General features: G+C 33.6%; 2 protein-coding genes across 2 annotated transcripts in view; both read right to left on the reverse strand.

The window, feature by feature from the left end:
- Window positions 1-9,724, reverse strand: part of LOC128155646 (calpain-9-like) — a 31,708-nt gene extending 21,984 nt beyond the window's left edge. Inside the window, exons 1-16 of the mRNA XM_052817461.1 lie at window positions 9,631-9,724; window positions 8,591-8,744; window positions 7,231-7,308; window positions 6,616-6,703; window positions 6,268-6,318; window positions 6,119-6,154; window positions 5,573-5,631; window positions 5,391-5,443; window positions 4,283-4,410; window positions 3,038-3,139; window positions 2,338-2,417; window positions 1,745-1,900; window positions 1,456-1,553; window positions 1,049-1,117; window positions 502-584; window positions 179-297 (exon numbers count right to left, since the gene is read on the reverse strand). Of these exons, the coding sequence (XP_052673421.1) occupies window positions 179-297; window positions 502-584; window positions 1,049-1,117; window positions 1,456-1,553; window positions 1,745-1,900; window positions 2,338-2,417; window positions 3,038-3,139; window positions 4,283-4,410; window positions 5,391-5,443; window positions 5,573-5,631; window positions 6,119-6,154; window positions 6,268-6,318; window positions 6,616-6,703; window positions 7,231-7,308; window positions 8,591-8,673 (1,283 nt within the window). The 5' untranslated portion in view covers window positions 8,674-8,744; window positions 9,631-9,724. The remainder of the gene's footprint in view (window positions 1-178; window positions 298-501; window positions 585-1,048; window positions 1,118-1,455; window positions 1,554-1,744; window positions 1,901-2,337; window positions 2,418-3,037; window positions 3,140-4,282; window positions 4,411-5,390; window positions 5,444-5,572; window positions 5,632-6,118; window positions 6,155-6,267; window positions 6,319-6,615; window positions 6,704-7,230; window positions 7,309-8,590; window positions 8,745-9,630) is intronic.
- A 90-nt stretch (window positions 9,725-9,814) lies between these two features.
- LOC128155599 (uncharacterized) lies at window positions 9,815-15,825 on the reverse strand. The gene is made up of 4 exons (XM_052817394.1): window positions 15,527-15,825; window positions 13,586-14,402; window positions 12,448-13,394; window positions 9,815-12,320 (listed from the first exon to the last, which is right to left on the reverse strand). The coding sequence occupies exons 2-4, from the start codon at window positions 14,396-14,398 to the stop codon at window positions 10,130-10,132; spliced, it is 3,951 nt and encodes a 1,316-aa protein (XP_052673354.1). The 5' UTR covers window positions 14,399-14,402; window positions 15,527-15,825; the 3' UTR covers window positions 9,815-10,129.
- Between the last annotated feature and the right edge of the window lie 76 nt (window positions 15,826-15,901).

A 15,901-nucleotide genomic window follows, 5' to 3' on the forward strand; every position in this document is an offset into this window, starting at 1 on the left:
TAACAACTATATCTGGGGAGATCAGCATAGCTACAAACAGCATGGAATGATGTGTTAGAAATAATACTACAGAGTAAAATATACATGTAAGTAAGTACAAAGTAGATGTATTTCTCTAATTCTATTACATTTGTACACACTAATTAGATGCAGATCATAAAAAAAGTTATACAAGTACCTGTTAAAGATGGCTGTTTGACGAAACTGCTTCTGTAAGATTTTGTCATCAGCAAAGAATACATCCACTGGTTCTAGTTCTTGAGCTTCACGTGCTTGATTGACAATATCATCTAGATCCTGCAAAATAAAAATGAAATCTTGCCAACAAATGTCAAATTCAATATCTTTTTGAACTTCTAAACCAAATTTCACTAAAGAAACTTTTCAAAATTTTATTTGCATAAAAATTAAAGTGAATTCAATAATATAGATAAAGATATTGTATTTCAATTTTTTTTTTAAAAATAGAATATACGGTAAGTACAAAGTTCCTTTACTCACTTCACTGGAGTCATACTCCTCAAAGTCATCATCATACTCTGCATCTGAGCTGTCTGCTGCCTTCTCACAATTGTCAGGAATCTCTGCATGATGGGAACAGAATACCATTATTTGCGACAAACCAGAGTATATTTTCTATTACATCTTATGCTAATCTGTTCATACATGTATTATAAGAAATTAATTTAATAGCAACAAAATTTAACCTCATAGTCACTATGTTGCTACAATACAATTTCGCTTTCTTTCCAAAACAACTTTGTACTGGTAATTAAAAATCATAAACTGCACAACTAAGTTTATACTCTTGTAAATTCTGTATCTATTGGATTTATTTGATAAGCTACTGTGTTAGCAAGAAAAACTGTTTGCAAGGATCATAACATAATAGATGATCCATGCAAATTGGCCTCCTTGAACTTTTCAGCTTTTTGTATCTATGCAATAAATGTACGCAGTCCATCATAGCTTCAGTTTCAAGCTATTTAACTCTCGCTCACTACAAGTAAGTGATGTACATGTAAGTAATTGATCCATTCAATCTTACCATCATCATCTGAAGAATCAAAGTCATCGGAATATTCAGCCTTTCCTTCCCCATTTGAATCATTCATAACTGCAATAAATTATAAATACCAATTAAGCTTTCACTTTAAAAAATTTTAAAATGATAAATTGGTCGATCTGCATTTGATAAATTAACATTTTATCACCCTGCTTATTTTGAAACTAAAAAAAATACTGTGAAATCATTTCAATTCATGGGTCTCAATTACGTGGATTGTCATTATTTTTAAGGTTGATGGGGAAGTGAAACTCGTGGCATCATATCAGAATGTGTTTTAAAATAGTTCAATGGGATTGCCAACTTGTGAGTAGGGTAAACTGAGGAAACAGAAGAGAAAATTTGAGCCACCATGAATTGTAATGATTCAACATTATAAAGTTATTTACCTAGACCACTGTTGTTTTGGTGTGCATGTTTCACAGCTTTCTCTGGAGACCCCTGCTTTCTGTTTACGGCTGGACTCGCAGACACAGAACTGTTGGCACTGTCGGTAAAACAAAACATAATTTCCTACTTATTTGTATAATTTTTTTTAAGGAAAATCAATAGACATTGCTTATACATGTACATGTAAATACATTTTTTACAATGAATGATGTCTTTAGAAATTAAAGCACACATCCAATGCATGTCCTACCACATGCTCATCCACATTTAACCTTGGAAACTCCATACCTATTTCCCTTACTCCTAGACTGATCCGAGACACTGAGGTATGGAGAAGATCTGGAATTTTCCTTGTTGGTTTTTAACTGAAGTAAATTTTCTTTCTCCTGGATAAAGTCTGCCAGATGTTGCTTAACATAGGGCATGTTGAGAATGGCACTGGCGCTGTAAAAAATTAAAATCTATAGGCCTGAAGATAAATTACTGATATATGTTGTTCATGTAATAAAAGGGGATGAGTTCAAAGGTTATAATGGATTGGCATTGACTAAAGTTGCTGTTTCTGATGAAGAAGGTAAAATCACAATTCTTTTTTTGTGTTTCTTTTTGTCAAAGTTTATAATAAATCATTTTATATGAAGCAACAGAATATATCTCCCATACGTTAAATTTTAACGATATAAACCAGTATGTAATTTCTGTTGAATTCATACATGCAAGCTCTTATTTTACAGAAGGGCTGAAATTTTTTATACAATTTCTTTAATGACAGTGATAAAAGAATTATCCTTTAAGAGAGCGACAATCCTTTTAAAATAGTTGTATAAAAGTAGTGAAAAGATAAATCATCAATGCAACACAGTAGAGAGAAGTGAGCTGACCTTGGTCTGTCCTCTGGTGTCTTCTGAAGAATGGCTGTGACAAGCTCATGCAGAGAATCAGAGTAATGGGACGGAATAGGCTAGAGAGTAGTAGAGAACTCATCCAGGTATATGTCATGCAATATTATTGACAAAATGAATCTTGGATAAAAGTTAAAGCAATATGCACCATATTTTTATTTTGCTTCAAACCCCTATTTTTATAATAATTCTACAAGTAACTGAAACCTTCACAAAAAATCAAATGTAAACAAATCATGAAATATTATCAGATCAGTATAAATTTTTTGATATGGATGATTAAGTAAATCAATTATAGTGCAGGATGAAAATGATGAAATTTTGCTTCAGTCAGGCCTTTATAAAGCATATGACTAATGATCATTCATATCTAACAGATTTCTTTTCATTTTTTTTTAATTGAAGTAGTAAATTGTAGTTAAGATTTTGAATTCGTATTTGTGTGAACATAATAAAATATTTGTGCCCAGGAGTAATGGGCAAAGAATGTATCCAGGTCCTGACTTCTACTGATCAAGGGAGCACAAGAATATGAAAAAGCTTTACCAATTGACTGATTGATGCAACAAAAGATTGCAAAGTGTGTTTTTTACAGACAAGTTAAATTTCATATAAACCCCGATTAGTTTTCTAGCTCTCCTGATGGTTTTTATCTTTTAATGTAAAGTCTTGTACTGACCTGATATTCTGCTTTGATGATTTTGAACAGCAGGCTGACCAGATTCTGCCCATCAAATGGGGGTTGTAATGCACACATCTCATATAAAACACAACCCAGTGCCTGCACACAATACAACTGAATGTTACTGTTGGATTGTCAGTATTGAAACATGTAGAGAAAGCGTTACATGTATATTAAAGATATTCATCAAATTTTAATTGTAATGAAATTGAAAATTAAAAGCATTTTTTACAACAATCTAGCACTTTTTCTTGCACAGCTCAGATAATTTTGGCTGTCCTACTCTATTTTATTAATTAACAAACATGTTTTATGCAAATTTATAAGAAACATCTCTAGTTATTACAAAATAAAGCCTTTCAGTTGTTTCAAATATTCATTGAACAGAATATGTAAAGTTTTGCAAATATCATAGACATATTATATAAGACACTGGATATTGTGTTCCTGTATTGGTATATGGTTGTATCTTTGAGTATGCATAACCTTATTTTTACTTGTTGAATATGTGCTACATAGTGATGATACATTGTTAAGGTGGCCCAATACACCGTGAAATAAATTCTCAAATCAGCAGAAAATTACTTGATTATGATATATAATTCATAATGGATAAGAAGTATTTAAGTCTAATAAACCAAAAAATATGCAATTTTTGATGAAAAATTACATTTTAAAAAATTTAATTCAGTTAACATGAACAAAAGCTCCAGGCGGATTTGAACTCATGATCTGCGGTTCAGAAGCCCAATACTTTAACCACTGAGCTACGATGATATACAACCCAATTGAAAGATATAAACAGTTTAACAAAACATTTAAATCGCCATCTTGTGACATAGTTTCTTAAAAAGTATAAATGTAGATGTAGTGAGGTACATGTACCTTAAAACAGTAATTGGAAGTGTATCCTAGATCTTAAATGATTTTTTTTTGAAACTTTTAAATCCAATACACAATTTTCATTTACAAAGATATTATACCTTCAGACTAGATCTATACAGATATCAAGCACTGAGAACATTTAAGATCTTGCCAGCCCAAGATACAGAGATTAACAACTAGGATAATGAATTTTACATAATTATTATCATGATGTTAGACTTTTAATGTGATATAGGCTACCTAGATATTGGACTGTAAGATAACTTTCTCAGACATCGGACTTGGAGATGACTTACCCATATATTAGACAAAGAGATGACTTACCCAGATATCAGACTTTGAGATATGTATACTTACCCAGATATCAGACTTGGAGCTGTAAGGGATATCCTGGCAGAGTTCTGGACTGAGATATGATGGAGTTCCTACCACTGTCTTTGCTACATCTATTGTATTATCCAAGACTTTGGAAATCCCAAAGTCACCTGATCATGTGAGAGAGAAGTATACATATTCACAAACTAAATGTAAATAGAATATATATAAATGTAAAATGAAAGTTTCTTGAAAAGCATGCAATCAAAATGAGATTCTTCTGAAACCCAATGTGCATATATACTGCAAAAGTAATTTTGTTTAACACACACAGTGTACCGACCATTACACATTTTTTAAACACCATTGCAGTACATGTATTTAACTCACATGAAATGCATATAAATCAAGAAAAATTATCCCTTAAAGGGACTTGGACACAATTTAAGATCAAAATTTTAATTTTATTTTTTATGTATAAGATGGTTTACTGGTGCATTTTAAATGATTGTCCAAAATATTGAATGTTAAAGTCAAGTTACAAGCGAGATACAGGGGTAAGAATTGGTTGTTATGTAAAAAAAAAGCTGGAGTCCTATAGTTGTTTACAAAAAATGTAATGTAGAGAATTCACATTTCTTGGACAAAATATGACATGTAAAAAACAATTTAAACTAACTCAGTATCTTCATAAATACTATTATCAACAGAAGAAAGATACAATTGATTGAAACTAATACCAATACAACAAATATGTAAAAAAAGACAATGTTCGAGCTTTGTTTACAAAACAAAGAATTATGAACTCTGTATCTTGTTATTTGACTTTGAAATTTTGACAAAGCATTAAAAACTTCTATATTTATCAGTATAAACATTGAAAATTGAAAAATAAAATTTGAAGATTTTAAGTCAAATCGTGTCCAAGTCCCTTTAATGATATTAAATCCTTGACAGGGGTAAAAAAAAAAAATCTTGGTGACTACTATAAAATTTGCATGCAACTATTATTACCTTTGCATATTCATTAAAATTTTCAGTACATGTACTAGTATATATTTTGGGATGAAACTTACGACAACGGAATTCACATCAAAAATGATACCCATCTCCCTTTTTTTTTTTTTTTTTTTAATAAATGGAAACATACCTAGTTTAACCAGGTTTTTCTTTGTGAGAAACACATTTTCTGTTTTCAAATCTCTGAAAAAATTGATTAATTTTAATTGAACATAAAAGGTGAAAAGAATATTGTGTTAAAAAATAATAAAAATTAATTTAATTCGTAGAATATAGTGCTTTAAAAACTGAATATTATTAGTGAATATTTACCTGTGTAGGATCTTGTTGGAATGTATGTATTGGACTGCCATTAAAATTTGCACAAACCACTACAAGACAAAAATAATGGAACAACAAATAATGTTGTTTAATAGTCATATGTTTCTTGAAGCTTAAGAACCCTATATATACAAATAAAAGAACATTTTGGACTTTAAAAATGCATTGCATTAAGTCATTAAGACTGAGTTTATCTAGTTTCTTTCAATATGGGAAATGTGCCATTTTTCAACAGGAAAAAATAGTCAACACAACGAATTGCTTTCAAGTGAACAGAAATCTCTTTTGCTAACTCAAATGTGTAAAATACAAATCTCTGTACATTTACAATGTCTACAAAAACTTTATCTTAAATTGGTCCAATATTATATTTAGAATTCCTTAATTGATTACAAACTATGCCATACACTGTATATTATATTTTATTTTATTTTACATTAAAGGGCAGATCACTCTAACTGTAAATTAGAATTCATAGTGAGCAGTTTAGCAAACACTCATCATAACTTTTGGAAATCTGCATATATGCATACTTACATTCATAATCTGTTTTTCTTCAAAATGATTCTTTTTCTAGAAAATAAAAACATTACTTTTAAACATACTTATTTCCAAAACAAAAGAAACTTAATTTTATTGCAAAATTCATGCAAGTGTATTTAGAGTGCCTTGAGAGAGAAACTTACATTTGTAGCTGCCGTAATTTTTTCATCTAAATTACCTCCATCACAAAAATCCTAAAAAAAAAAATCCTTAAACATGAATTAGGAGATACATTTATACTATACATGTATAATCATATATGTACTCAATTCACCACTTTTTCATTCATTCTAATTAAGGCAAAAAAGCCATTTTCCTTCGATTTTAATAACAAAAAAAGAAAAAGAAAGAGAAAGAGAGAGAAAGCATGTAGTTGCCTCTTTCCAATTTTCTTTTCCCACTTCTTTTTAAGCATAATTATATCAAATTTATTGAAGCATATGAAAAGAAGACAAAATATTGAGGTACATACATATCGAAATACTACATACCTGCACTATATACAAAAAATATTCATCATCATCAAAAAATGATTCATGATATGACACAATGTGTGGGTGCTTCAACTTCTCCAAAATTCTAAGGGAAAGAAAAAAAAATGTAAACAATATCAAAAGACACTATCATTCCTATACTATTGCAATATGAAAATAAATCAAACATGTACATGCACTAGTATTTATATCCAGTAATATATAAATTATGCTCATAGTTCTGTAAAAGCATCAAATTTAAAAACTAAATTCTCTATCATATCATATTATTGCACTTAAAATCTTATCATAATAATAATTTGAATTTTCATTTTGGAATTATACATACATATATATTGATTATTATTATCTTTTTATTGTTTTTTTTTAATAAATATTTATTAAACACAATACATTTGGATGCAAGATAATACCTCCCCAGCCGCTCTCTTGATATACATAATCATCTTTTTATTGTTAATAAAAAATAATGACAGTAATGTTTATGATTTCCTATACTGAAGGACAAATTAATGTGTGTTCACAGTCCTGTTACCGGTACATGTACAACAATGTACTGGTAGTAACAAATGTATAATTTCAGATGCACTGTTTTTGTTGTTTTTATAATACCTAGCTTCTTTCTGCACAGCTTCCCTTGTTCTGTTCTTCCTTGATTCATCTAATTCAACCTTCTTTAGTGCACAATACCTACCAAAAATAAAGGATGATTTAAGATTGAGACTGTTTTAGACAAGAAACACAACTGTCTAATGATTTTTCACATCTGTTATATGATCGAAAAATTAATAAGATTTCTCATGCTGAAAGTACAGTACCGATCAGACCCAACCTAACACCAGAGTAAACCCCAACTAAACATGGGGTTTACTTTTTGAAAATTTGGGTCCACTCGGGGTTTACTTTGGGTTTACTCGGGGTTTACTTTGGGTTTACTCGAGAATTGCTTTTGGAGTCAACTATACCCACTGAAGTGTGAAGCAGACCTGTATTTTATCTTATCATCCTACTGCCTGTGATTCCTGCCCCTTATGTATTCCGAATACACATGTAGTGTCTGCTTTCAGGGTAAACTTCTGATCGGGGTTTACTCTCTGTGTCCACTCTGGGTTTACTTGGGGTTTACTCTGGGTCCTCTCTAGTAAACCCAGAGTAAACCCAGAAAGTAAACCCAGGGTTTAGTTGGGGTTACTTTCTGTTAGGTTGGGTCTGATCAGTACTGTACACGTATCATTTTTGTTTATTCACATTTTTTTAACAAATAATGAAATTTAGAATAAATTCCAAACAAAAATCAATTCTATTGTATACAGTTTTTTTTACTGGCTGTTATGACCACAGAATGTTTTTCCCTCAAGACATCTACGATATGGAACCATTTATCTAAGAAAATATTTGCCATTAATAAGGCAATACTTGAATATAAAATAAGAAATGAGTAAATCAGATTGCAGGTAATTTTTCAAATAAAAAAAGAAGAAAATTTAATGCTGCCAATGAACAGATTTAATCAGGATAAAACCAAAATATTTTGAAGATAAAATGCAAGGAAAAACTTAATTCTGTTGCATAATACACTATTGAACATGTAGAACAAAAAATATACGGTATCAAGGATAATATATCTTGTAAAGAAGAGAGAAAATCTTACCCGGTATTCAAATTATATTCATAAAACAAATTTACAACCAAGAGTAAAGAAATTTCTATTTTCACCCCTTTTGCCCTTGTTGTCGGTAAGTTTAAATTTAAATTTAAGACTGAGAGCAAATTCAATACAAATTTGGAATTACTAAACATGTTATCAAGAGAGAGTATCTCTCGCACAACTGGTGTCTGAGCGAATTTAAGACAGGACAAAACTAATGGGTGAAAAATATACAAGGCAAAAATAAGTTTGATAACCTAATCCAAATAAATTGCTATTCATATAATAGCAAAATTAGAGTTCAGGACAAACAATGGTACTTACTTTTTGGTTTCGTTGCTACGGGCTAAGAAGACTGCACCACAACCTCCTGCCCCCAGCTTGTTAACAATTTCATACCTATCCATGGTCAATAGTTTTGTTTACAAACTATCTCATGTTATCACCATTATTCTGTCAGAGATTTGGTCTTGCAGCTCTAAAGAATAACAACAACAAAAAACCCATTTCAACGATTCCATCAATTGATATAGCTGGATGTTTGCGAAAAAAAAATTGATTATCATGCATGCAGCAACAGTGTAACTAATTAAGTTTTGCATTTAACTTTTGCATAACAAACTGCATGTCCAGGATCTTGTGCATAAACATGCATGTATTGTACTTTTTCCCCCCAAATAGTCTAACTACAAGAATGAAGTACACATTTATAGAATTTCCAATCATAATATCAATAGGCTGTAATCCTGGAAATGACAATTGAATTGATATTTGAATTCTCCTGACATTAAAATGTCCTTGTCTTATTTTTAATAATACTCTTGGGCAACGTTTGATAAGCTAAAAAGCTAAGAGGACAGCATCACTTAAAATAGATTGATTTTGTGAAGTGCGTAATCAATATTCTCTTTTGAGAAGTGGACATACAGGCATAGTCTACATCGACTAGGGGGTTAATGTTTTTCAGATCAATTGGACATAGAGATGTGCATATTACTTGGCTTTTGTTGGCAATGCACGTCCACTATAAGTCATCAATTATTATGCGCAGGATCTTACTCTTATACAGTACAGATATCCGAATCGAATGAGTTTCTCCATATGATGTCATTATATACACAAATTATGTGAGTTATTTACCTCTAAAATTATTCATTTCTATCATTCAGAAAATTCAACACATTGAAAGATCACCTTTTTTGCAATGGTTAAACTATTAAAAACAGAGACACGTGAATCGTTACAGAATATTCGTCCCTGTCTAAAATCATATCATTGTCTTCATAATTGTTTCGTGCAACGCAAACTTGTGAAATAATGGTTAGCTGAAAGTCACCAAACGATGATTAAAATTTATCAAATACCTTTTCTTATCGTATTTATATCAATTCAATGAAATCATTCCTATTTTCACTCCATCTTGTAAACAATGCAACAGGATGTGGAATTTTACAAAAGAACGATTTTCATTGGATTATAAGTAAACATTGTATCCAATGCAATTAACTGTCTCACATTGGATTTAGTTTCTAGAACCGGGATTTTTCAAACTCAGCATGAGGTTTCTTTATTAAAGAAATGATTTCTTCCCCTACAATCCTTCAAAATATTTTTCACTTAAAAAAACATAGGCCTTTTGACTGATACTAACTCTACATAGTCATTTTAACATTAGCTGTTATGTATTTATTTCATTCTTCATGATTTTTTTTTTAATTCATCAAATGTAAACATAAATGTACTCATAAACATCTATCAATAAATATACACAAAATGGTATTAAAATCATCTAAATATGCACAACGTACATTAATTCATATTGTTTTTTTTTTAATTTGATAATATATTTGATGTATTAATATATCATGATTTGAAGGTTGAAAAATAATTGTCACTGTCATTAGCAGCAAATCGTCCATTAGATGGCACGGAATTATTATTGTAGGCTTGACGTCCTTGATTTCTCTGGCCAGCAGGGGCACTAGTCGCAACAGTGTCTTGTATAGTGATTGGTGTATTCCATAGAGTATGAGTTGGGGGAAGGATCTCCTCGTCTGGCTTTTTCTGGTTTTGTAAAATGGAGGCAAGTTTGGGAGTGTCTGTGCCAGGTTTCTGAGTTTTGACAAAATATGTTATTGGCCCTGCACTAGTAGATGCTGTTGTCTGAGAGTCATTCCTCCTAGTCATGGTGACATATTGGACTGAAGGGGTGAAGGTGGCCTGTAGGCTAACAGGAAGGAGGGACACCGACGGCTGTGAATGGTTGGAGGATGCCAATTGACTTGCCAGTGAGCTTGGGTGATCCTGGTTTTCTAACTGGATGGAGTGAGCAGGATCTGCATTCATCTGGTACTGATATTGTATCTGTTTCTTAATGGGGGACATGTTTTGTAAAGGGACTTCTTGAGAGGTGACTGCAGAGGACTGGCCGATATTCAGGTTATTTTGAGGTGAGCTATCCTGTAGCTGTACATGTTGAAGCTGGGCAGCAGGTACCATCTGTATGAATGTTTCACTCTGAGTCTTGCTATGCTGCGCATACTGTCTCCCTGTATTTGCAAGCATAGCTTGGATTTCTTCTGTTGTGTAAGTTTTCTGGCCTTGTTCTGTGGTACTCAAGTTTTGGGAATTTCCCTGCACTAAGTTGATTGGTGTTTCCAAAGTGTAAGGATGATCTGTGTGGTGAAGCTGATCTCCACTAACATGATTCAACAGCAGCTGAGCTGCGTCTACATCTCCTAGAGCAACCTCCTGGGATATAGGAATGTTGATAGTCTGTAACAGGTACTGTTGGGGATCCTGCAAATCAGCAGCAGATGAACTGGTTCCTGCACTTGCAGCAGTGGATTCAATCAGAGAGCTCAGGGTTGAATGCATTGGATTAAGGTCTGTACTTGATTCACTGGCTTTGACATGGAGCTGTGAAGCAAGCTTAACAGCTCCTCCATTGACAAGAGATTCATTGTATGTCTGGCTGTCTACCACATCAATCTCACCCTTCTGGTTCATCAGCATGACATTTTGTGTTTTGGTTGAGGTTTTTGACTGGCCTGACTTTGCTGATTTTGAGTCTTTCTGCACACTTGGACTTGGCTCATCATATTCTTCATTGACTTCCACGATACACAGCACAGAAGGATTGTACTTGATGCTTTCCATCAAGTACTTGATTTCATCAGAGCTGAGCTTATGCCTGTTTGTGAGATGGATTCTCATGTTTCCCCTTGTTGTGCTTTTGTATGTACACTCTGGACACTGGAATGGCTTTTCTCCACTGTGAGTTCGCTTGTGGACCAACAACTGGGTGCGTGTTTTGAAAGTTTTGGTGCACTCTGTACATGGATGTTTGCGCACTGTACTGTGCTTATGATATACATGGCTGTTTAGACATGTTCTAGATTTGAACCCTGTGCCACAGGTCTCGCACACAAATGGAGTCTGTTCAACATGAATAAGTTTATGGTCTTTTAACTGGAACTTTGTAAAACATTCTTTTCCACAGATATCACATTTATATGGTTTCCAGCCTTTTGGTAAAGGAACACCATGTCGGAAGTATTTATGATAATGCATATAATAATGATTCGCATCCTTGGTAACATAGCCACAGATATCGCAGGACTTTGGAGCTGCTTCTCTTTTACCAATCTCAATATGACTCATAGAATCTACCACACTCATCTCGTGAGTTTTCATAACATGGGTGATGCAGCGTTTAGGAAATACAAATTCATTCCCACACAAACTACAGATGAAAACCTTTTCGTCTTCAGGTACTATCTTTGCCATTTCTTCCAGTTCAGAGGCATATCGGCTTATCCCAGAATATGGGGTTAGTTTGGAGGATCCCGCAGAACTACTTTTAGCTTGCTTTTTCTTTTTCTTTCCCTTGTTTCCTGGAAGAGGTTTCATATTGGTAAATGTGGCTGTGTCATTCTTGAAGATGTAAGAAGCCATTTCTTCTACTTCTTTTTCTGCAAATTCTCTTGCTCTCTTCTTTGGGGGTTGTCTGGTAGTCTCTGACTTCAGTAAAGGTGAGTTGGATTGTGCTCTCCTTCAATATAAAAAAATATCAACTGTTTATAAATCAAGTTTTTATCAAAAACTAATATTCACAAAATTTTAGTGACAAAAAACCATTGAAAATGGAACTAAATTGAAAAGAAAATGATCAGACATACTTTTTGCTAAGCCCTTTCTTGATGCTGCTGAGAGTTGACGATTTCTTTAATGTCCTGAAGGTTTTTCCCCCTTTCCTGGCACCCTCAAACACTGCCCTCTGCATCCCTGATTGTGTGGTAATGGAGGGAGGAGTGTAGTCACTGTCTGTGTCATCATTCATCTCCTCTTCAGACACCCCACCTAGATCCTCCTCCTCAAATTCTCCCTTCTCTCTGTTGCCTAAAGTCTCCTGGGCTAACATTGAAAGCCTCCTTTTTCTTGGATGGTTGAGATATGAGGATTGTGCAACTACTGTTGGGATATTGCTGTTTTGTTTAGGCGATACGTTTGCACGTTTTTCAGATGAAGGTTCAGGTTTGATAACTCCAGTAGCTAGTTTTTTATTTGAAGGGCTGGTTTTCTTCGATGTATTAGTGGCGGAATCATCTTTGAAAGTTTTCTTTCGGACAGAACCAGACTGAGTGCGTGTCCCATACATGTGGTTGACTGTGGTAGGAATAGGGCAGGTTTTATTTGCCTCCTTGATTGGTTTCTTTCCACTGCTGGTTAATGGCTTGTTTACATTCCGATCCTCTTTCTTTGTTGGGGTCTTTTGCACACCTTCAGGGGATGCAGTGGTTTTATGGGGTGAGATAGGACTCACCACAATAGAGATGTCTTCATTCATGACATTCAGTAAAGAGCTGTCAAGTTTATAATGAAGGACAAATTGTGTACAGATTTGAAGGAGGTGTTCCAAATGAAACAATTTAGCTATTCTTGCAAATTTCCCAACATTTTCTGTAGTGATGGTGACATTTCCATCATACAGGTAGTGAATCAACTGAGAGGCCACTTCCAAAGGAATTCCAGCAGGCAGACTCACTCTAATGGACTCACCAGGACTGGGGTTGGCCATTTTGTTCATCAAGAAAGGACTGGCTGCCATCAACACAAGCTTGTGAACCTGTTCAAATGATGTTAAGTATTAATTCACATACAATAGTATCTCTCGCATAATAAATATTTACTACATTATAACTCAACATTGTTTCTTAAAATTGAGATTTAATATTAAGGTCTGCATCTAAACTAAGATACAATCAAACATAAATTATGAAAGGTTTCACTCATCAAATCTCTGTCATCAATACTGACCTTTATATCTTTCCCTCCAGCTACAAGAACAGCATCACAAAACATGCCTTGCTTCAGCAGTCCAAACATCTTGCTCATCAGTTCTCGCGGTAGATTAGTCTCCGTGTAGTCCTGCGTGGCGAGCTTGTCTTCAGTAGATGAGCTCTGAGGGGTGTCTTTCTCCATCCTCATCACTTTCTCACTGATGTTATGTCTTGGCTTGTAGGGTGTTGTCTTCATGGCTGGAGGAGGATCAAGGTTCTTCGCAGGTGTGGAATCTGAAGTACCAGTAGTTGGTGCGGCTATAAGGGTGGTTTCAGGGGGATTGTTTCTGAAGACTGGGATCCCTGAAGTCAACTCACTCCCTCTGCCTGTGTATCCCTTTGGAGGTTTCACAATCATAGTCGAGGCCCGGTCAAAGTTGAATTTTCTAACAGGAGTGCGAGGCACATCTTGATCAGGTACTATATTCACTAAAGAATATTGTTTACCGGTGCTTTCATTTCCACACTGATTTGAAAGTAGATCATAAGAAACTTTAGATGGACTGACATAACTGGACTTGTATGGTGATATATGTGTATTGGAGTGAAACTGATCATTAATGTTGGATGCTGATGGCATGTAATTTCTGTTAGGAGAAGTTTGCTCTGTTGCCTGCATACTGTAGTTGCTGACGTAGCCATGTTGCATGCTTGTGTTGCCCTGGTTGTTGGCCTGTAGGTCTAGAGGTTGCTGGTATAGAGCTATGTCCCCTTGTTCGTTCATTGATGACAGACTGAGGTCTGTTGCCATAGACAAGTCATGTTGATACCTCTGATGAGACGAATCCATCTTTCTGAATTCATAAAAAATCATACATAATACAGTAATATAAAATCTTTGAAAATTTTTTGGATCATTATTATGTCTGAAAGTTTAGTCACATAATATTAACAAATGATTTTCTACTTTGATGTTAGAACCTCTGACACTGAAAACAATGCCATACATACATTTTTTTTTTAATTTCACTTCAATGACATGGTTAAAAGCATCAGCTAAACTACATATCATTATGTACATTTATATATTATCTTCGCTAAGCCAAGGGTTTTTGGTCCACTCTATTTGTGTGAGGAGACCATGGAGGATCAGAAAGCCTTGAAGGCTAGCAAAGATGGTCGATTTATCTATGCATGGATCCACAAGTACTACAATAATCTACTACAACATGAACACAATTGTTTCTTTTGAGAATTATGGCCAGTTTTTGTTATATTAAGTATATGTATATTCATTTATACTGACTTTTCTAAACCGCTTGTTTCCTATAATATATATGTTAAGGACTTGCATGATCTTTAGGGAGTTGGGGTGTGTCTGGACCCCCCCCCCCTCCCCACCCATTGAAAATTTAAAAAATAAATTTAAACAGTAATATTAACTAACCAAAATTAGATCGACATTTCCTCCCTCTTAGGATAATAAGAAATATTCAGATTACTCGTTTGATGCATTGTCTTAGGGTAATATTTTCTCATCTGCTTGATGATTTAAAGACATGCAGGTAATTAATGAGAGTATGATGATATCCAAAAAAAATTTAAAATATGTTAAATAATATAAAAATTCATGGTGCTGATTTTAAGATAACCAACATAAACAAAAAATGATAATGCATTAATTATCTATAAAATGTATTTCAAGTCTAACATTTCATGAAAGAAAAATCTACATGCAGCTATAGTTGTGAATCTGTATTCACTATTATACCACAGTTCTAAGAATACAGACATAGACTATACTTTACTTTGTAAAAACAGACTACAAAAGAGTGACCTTGAAAACATAAACAATCTCGTTATGTCTTGTATCAAATAAGTCCAGGTAACGCCTCACGTATAGAAAAATCAAAGCTTATTAAACATTGTTAACGTTGCGGAAAGTCTGTACTTTTGCTCATCATAATATACTGCTTACCTTACGTACAAGGGGAGGTCGACAAACAGGCTACATTACGGAATAATATATCGGATGTTTTTCATCAAAATGGCTGCTGGCTATATTTATAAACCGTAATGGGGTCACAAGCTCTTCTTTGTTCCCAGATTAATGATGATGTTTTATATTTGATTTTGCATTGCATATTGGAAAACTAGTCTGATTATGTTAAACTGGTCGGTTAAATATTTTGTAAACACAACAAACATTCATTTAATATGATATCATGAAGCACTTCCTGTGCTTCTTCCTAAATATAGCCCGTTTTCGAAGTCTGTCTATTTTTAGCATATGACAACAAACCCAGGGATCTCGCCTATTGAGCATGCTGAGTGTTTTGTCTTTAGAAGAAAA

This window comes from Crassostrea angulata, chromosome 1 (assembly GCF_025612915.1).
Source record: "Crassostrea angulata isolate pt1a10 chromosome 1, ASM2561291v2, whole genome shotgun sequence".
Taxonomy (NCBI): domain Eukaryota; kingdom Metazoa; phylum Mollusca; class Bivalvia; order Ostreida; family Ostreidae; genus Magallana; species Magallana angulata.

Coding starts and splice junctions, on each gene's coding strand:
- LOC128155599 (XM_052817394.1), bottom strand. CDS start 14,398: ATGGATTCGTCTCATCAGAGGTATCAACATGACTTGTCTATGGCAACA. Junction 13,395..13,585: donor CTGGAGGGAAAGATATAAAG/GTCAGTATTGAT, acceptor TCATTTGAACAG/GTTCACAAGCTTGTGTTGAT. Junction 12,321..12,447: donor AAGAAAGGGCTTAGCAAAAA/GTATGTCTGATC, acceptor TTTATATTGAAG/GAGAGCACAATCCAACTCAC.